The sequence below is a fragment of the Fukomys damarensis genome, unplaced genomic scaffold, assembly GCF_012274545.1.
Source record: "Fukomys damarensis isolate Sample0158 unplaced genomic scaffold, DMR_v1.0_HiC HiC_scaffold_37, whole genome shotgun sequence".
NCBI classification, from domain to species: domain Eukaryota; kingdom Metazoa; phylum Chordata; class Mammalia; order Rodentia; family Bathyergidae; genus Fukomys; species Fukomys damarensis.
In genome coordinates, this window is record NW_022900949.1 from 10,397,734 (window position 1) to 10,403,506 (window position 5,773).

Consider the following 5,773-nt stretch of genomic DNA (forward strand, 5'->3'; position numbering starts at 1 on the left):
TCCCTCGGGGTGAACGTCTCTAGCTTCCCACGGGCGGGCAGGTAGCAGACGTGGCTGGAGGTGAAAGGGTGAGTGGCCCTCTGTCTTGAGTGCCCGTCCTGCGCACACCTGCCCGTTCAGACACATCCCCTTGGACAGTGGTTTTTTTTTTGGTTCTGTTTTTGTGGCTGACTCGCTGTTATCCAGGCCAGGCTGGAAGATGAGGCCTTTCTGCCTCAGCCTCTCACGGTGCTGGGATGATGGGCGTGAACCGACCTGCCTGATTTGTTTTGTTTTGTTGGTTTTTCAAGACAAGGTCTCACTATGTAGTTGAGACTGACCTGGAACTCGCTATGTAGCCCAGGCTGGTCTTGAACTCACAGCGATCCTCCTGCCTCAGCCTCCCGAGTGCTGGGGTGACAGGCGTGCGCCACCACGCCCGGCTCGACCTGCCTGATTTGTGAGGGGCTTCTTCTTATCATGCATATCTCACCTGAACAGCACCTACACAGGAACCCTTCCTGGGCACTGCTGTGGACAGTCACTTTATCTCCCGCCCTCCTACCTCACCTGGCTTATTTCCTTGAGGAAAGCACTGCCTGAAATCAATTTAGTCATTCATCTGTTTAGCATTGTTCTCCTCCATCAGGCATCGGACCCCTGTAGATGTGTGCAGTGGGTGTTTAATAAATACTTGAGCAATGAATGGGATTTTTAAAAGGGAAGGGAGGGGCTGGTCCTCCAGGGCAAAGGAGCCCAGAACTCACCCTCCTGGGGGCGCAGGGCCCTGTGGGTGCCATCACGGAAAAGGACCCCACTGCCTCCATCCAATAGGTGGTAGGCAAAACCGTATTTACTGGAATAATCCACCCACTTGGGGGCCCACAGGACAAGCCGCTGCTCCCCTGGGGGGTCCTGAGTTGCTGAGCACAGAGATAGGGGACAGGAGGCAGGGGTTGGGTGGTGCTACAGGAATGGCCTGGGCAGAGGCCTGGGATGCTTTTTCTTTGTACTGGGGATTGAACTCAGGACTTTGTGATCTCGAGGCAGGGGGCAGAATCACTGAGCTAAATCCCCAACCCAGGGACACTTTTGTGTGTGCATGTGTGCGCTACTAGGGACCAAACCCAGGGCCTCTGCACTGAGCGCCATCCCTAGCTGTTTGTTTATTTATTTTTGGTACCAGGGATCAACTAAACCCCCGGCCCCCTGGCTGTTCATTTTTTATTTTGAGACAGGGTGTTGCTAAGTCACTAAATTGCCCAGGCTGGGCTCAAACTTGGGATCTTCCTGCCTCAGCCTCCCAGAGTCCTATGGGCTTCATGGCAAACCAGGAGGCAGAGAAAGAATGGGAAAAAAGCCCAAGAACTGGACTGCTAACTCTCCCTTCCAGGGGAGCCTCTGGGGTCCTGAGACACTGCTAGAAATGAGAAATTCTGAGCCACTCTGTGTGCCGCCTCATAAAATGTTGCTTTATTTTATTTAAAACTTTTGCACTCAGAAGTCAGAGTTGCTGCCAGGGTTTTAGCTCAGTGGTTCTGCCCTGCCTGGCAAGCACAAAGTCCTGAGTTTGATCCCTGGTAACAACAACAACAAAAAAAAACAAGTCAGAGTTGCTTAATACTGGTATAGTTGAAGAGGAAGATTAACTTCTTTTCCAGTATAGCAGGGTAACTACAGATGACAACAATTAACCCAGTATTTCTAAATAGTTAAGAGATAACTGTGTACAGTGGCACATGCCTATAACTCCAGGTTTCAAGGAGGCTGAGGCAGGAGGATGGCGTGTTTGAGCCCAGGTTGGGCAACTTAGCAAGACCCCGTCTCAAAATCAAAAAGCTCAGTGGTGAGCACCTGCCTAGCATGCAGGAAGTTTCCATTCCCAGCACTGTAAAAATCAGAAACAAAAACCTGAAGCCAAATGGCGGGCATCATGAGGACAAGGCCCCGGCCTGCCGACTCCGAAGGAGGTGGATGGAGGCCGAGATGAGGGAGAGAGGGCCTGCGGGCTGAGGGCCCGGGCTGCTGAGGATGAGTCCATCTTGGGAGGGGTGGCAGTGGGTGGAGGTCCCGAGCTGCGCCCTCCTCAGTCCTCAGGTGGTCCCCAGAGAGGCTGAGCAACCCCAGGAAGTTGCCATCCCCTGCAGATGCGCTCACAACACCTCCAGCCTCCCAAGGAAGTCCCAGAATTACTGGGGGAACGTGGGGGGGGGCGGTTAAGACAAAGCCCTGGGCTGGGCCAGGTTCTTACCCTCAGGGCCAGCCTCCAGGCACAGCTGAAGGTTCCTGATAGCTGCCTCCACTTCCAGCTGTGGGGTCCCCTTGGGCCCTGGGGGGACAGCTACTTGGGGGGTCCACAGGCCTGGCTCCCACCAAAATGTCCCTCCAGCCAGCTGGTCGAGGACTCCTGCATCCAGGAAAATCTCATCCTCCCCCCTTTTCTAATTTTTAGTTTGAGACAGGGTTTCACTAAATTGCACAGGCTGGTCTTGAACTGTGATCTTCCTGCCTCAGCCTCCAGGGCGTGCTGAGATAACAGACATATGCCACTGAGTCCATGTGGGATTCCCCCCCCCTCCCCCGTACCGAGGATTGAACTCGGGTCCTTGCGCTTGCAAGGCAGGCCACCGAACCACTGAGCTAAATCCCCAGCCCCTGTTTTGTTTTGTTTTGAGACAGGGTCTTGCCACCTAGTATAGGCTGGCCCTGAAATCACTATGTAGCCCAGGCTGGCCTTGAACTTGCAGTGATCCTCCTGCCTCAGCCTCACAAGTGCTGGGATTACAGGCGTGCGCCACCACAGCCCCGCGCCTGGGGGACTTTAGAGGTGCTATGGGTTCCTTCATGTCCTAGTTTCTCACCTCACTGCCCCACTCCATGGGGTACGGCTCCAGCCCCTCTGCTCCTGAGCCCAAGTCCTCTTTGGGGGTGAAAGGGCCTGAAGAAGCACACATTTTTGGGGACTAGAGCCAGGGCCTCATGCAGCAGCCTCATTCCCTCTCTGGCACCGATCGGAGACGTTGTGGGGTGCAGTACTCACGGTGTGGCCGGCACTCAGCGAGCAGCAGCCGGCCCACCTTCCGGAAGAGGCTGCCCAGAGGCCGGGGGACAGCGAAGTTGGGGGGGCTGCGGCAGGAACGGGGCGGCAGGCGCTCCGGCGTGAAGCCCTTCCAAGTGAAGGATCTGGGGTCAGCTCCTTCTCTGGGCGACCAGCTCCCCATTGTCTGCTCTGATGGAAAGAGGGGGACCCGGGCCGAGGGCACCCACCCAGCTGACGTAATGCTCGGCCAGTGGCCGCCACCACCCACCTGAGTGAAGAAATTGTCCTGGAGTAGCTGGTCCAGGCTGGGCCTCTCGGCCGGATTGGGCGCCAGGAGGCGGGCGATGAGGTGGCGAGCGTTGGGAGACAGGTGGGCGGGCTCCGGGTAGCGGCCAGCGCGGATGTTTTCGTACATCTCTGAGACTGGTGCCACCGGAAAAGGTGGGCTGCCGGTGAGCACTGTGTACCTGGGCAGTGAGGGTGGGAGCAAGATGTCTGGGTGTGCAAGGCTTGCTCACGAGCCTACCTGGGTACACCTGGCCATGCCTGCACCCTTTATCCCGTCATTCCGGCCGCTTTTCTGAAACACCTCTGGAGTCCTCTTTTGTGAGTGTCTTTAGTTGTGATGCCACCGGAAAAGGTGGGCTACCAGTGAGCACTGTGTACCTGGGCAGTGAGGGTGGGAGCAAGATGCTCTGGGTGTGCAAGGCTTGCTCACAAGCCTACCTGGGTACACCTGGCCATGCCTGCACCCTTTATCCCGTCATTCCGGCCGCTTTTCTGAAACACCTCTGGAGTCCTCTTTTGTGAGTGTCTTTAGTTGTGCTGTCCTGGCTGCCTCTATGTCCTAAACGGATTCAAAACAGTTCCCTTTCATGGTCATTTTGACTTTGGGGAAGAACCAGAAGTCACATGCCGCCAGATCCTGTGAATAGGGTGGACGAGGACACCAACATGTTTTTATGAAGCTGCCTTTTCATCCATGGTGCTTGGCAACCACCTTCACCATGTTTTTGATCACACATCTTTTTTTCTAGCGCTGGGGATCAAACTTAGGACTTTGTGCTTGCCAAGCAGGCATGGAGCTGTTGAGCTACACCCCCAGCCCTTTTAGGCAGGCCCCAGCACCACTGAGCTAAATCCCCAGCAAAATTATTATTATTTTTATTGTTTGTTCCAGGGATCCAACTCAGGACCTTGTGCTTGTGAGGCAGGTGGCGGCACTCCCGAGTTATGATTACACTTTTTAAAGACACTCAGGAAAGAAGACTCCAGAAAGTGGCCAGAACCGTGGAAGCAAGGATTTGATGAGACTTCATAACAATTTGTCTTTCACTACAATACATTTTAAGCAATGAAATAGGAACTGTGTATTTTGATCCCCGTTTGCGTCCTTCTCATCCCTGCACACCGTAACAATAGCAGGTGCAAGTCCCCACCTGCGCCATTCAGGCTTCCCTGGGCACTCGCACCTGCCTTCACCCGGCTGTACCTGGCCCACCTGGTCCTCCCACCCCCCCCCGGCCCCAGAATGCCAGGGATCCCACTCACAAGATGCATCCTAGGGCCCAGATGTCAGACTGGCACGTGTGCCCATTTCTGGACACCACCTCTGGGGCCAGGAAGTTTGGGGTCCCGCAGAGCACCCTGGGAGGGGAGGAACGGGGTTGTAGGAAGGCCACGGCCCCACGCCAGACTGGGGCCATCCAGAGGGACCCTCAGAGCTCCACTCACCTGTGGCAGCGGCCCCCTGGCCCCACCCTGGCAGCCAGCCCCAGGTCTCCGATCTTCACCTCCATGTTGTTGTTTAGGAAGAAGTTACCTGTGGGGTGGGCCCCCCCAAGTGAGGGGGATGAGATGGCCTCCAGGTCCCTGCAGGGCCCCTCCCTCCACCCCACCCCACCCACTCACTGAGCTTCAGGTCCCGGTGCACGATTCTCCGCTGGTGCAGGTAGCGCAGGCCGCTGACCACACCCCGCAGGTAATAGCGCACCTCAGGCTCCGTCAGGGTCTGCCTTGCCTTGAGCACATGGGCCAGTGACTGCCGGTGACCGGAGAGGAGCACCAGCCCCACAGGCACAAGGGAGAGCAGAGTGAACTCAAGGTACCCACCCGAGAAGACAGAGGCAGGAGCAAGTTGGCTGAGGCAGGCACAGCTGGTTGTGGGTGGACGCAGGTGGGCACAGGTGAGCCCAGGTATATTTAACCGGGAAAAGTGAGTTCAAGGGATTCCAGCGAGTCACAATTCAGTTCAGCTGAGGCAACTGCCAGAGTCTCAGGTAACCCAGTGCATGCAGGTGGGCAGAGCTGGGCCTGAGTGAGTTCACCCGGGCCACACAAAAACAATTAAACTCAGAGGAAGCTGGGTAAGGTGGCACATGTTTCATCCCCGCACTCTGGGAGGCTGAGGCAGGAGGATCGCAAGTTTGAGCCCTGCTTGGGCAATTAGCAGTTTAGATTGATCCTGTCTCAAAAAATAAAAGGGACTGAGGATGTAGCTCAGTGCAAAGGCCAAGGATTCAACACCCAGTACAAAAAGAAAAAGTTCCGATGAGCCCAGTGGCCACACGTATCTACGGCATGAGCTAGACACAGGTGTGCCCAGGCGAGTCGGCAGAGCCTAGGTCTGCACAAGGAGATAAAGGATGCCCACAGCCTTTTGGGGGTCTAGAAGAGCTGGTGGCCGGACAGAGGGCATCCAAAGAGCACAACATGGGCGCAGGTAGAAGCGGGGGGCGGGCGCGGGGGGAGGGA

At 56.1% G+C, this 5,773-nt stretch overlaps 1 protein-coding gene across 1 annotated transcript in view; it reads right to left on the reverse strand.

Annotated features, from left to right (window-relative positions):
• The window catches only part of Plk5 (polo like kinase 5 (inactive)), a 10,692-nt gene that overhangs the window by 3,212 nt on the left and 1,707 nt on the right, over nucleotides 1-5,773 (reverse strand). The window contains exons 3-9 of the mRNA XM_033759625.1: nucleotides 4,931-5,060; nucleotides 4,754-4,841; nucleotides 4,571-4,666; nucleotides 3,288-3,486; nucleotides 3,020-3,146; nucleotides 2,841-2,917; nucleotides 1-108 (exon numbers count right to left, since the gene is read on the reverse strand). Coding sequence (XP_033615516.1) covers nucleotides 1-108; nucleotides 2,841-2,917; nucleotides 3,020-3,146; nucleotides 3,288-3,486; nucleotides 4,571-4,666; nucleotides 4,754-4,841; nucleotides 4,931-5,060 — 825 coding nt within the window. The remainder of the gene's footprint in view (nucleotides 109-2,840; nucleotides 2,918-3,019; nucleotides 3,147-3,287; nucleotides 3,487-4,570; nucleotides 4,667-4,753; nucleotides 4,842-4,930; nucleotides 5,061-5,773) is intronic.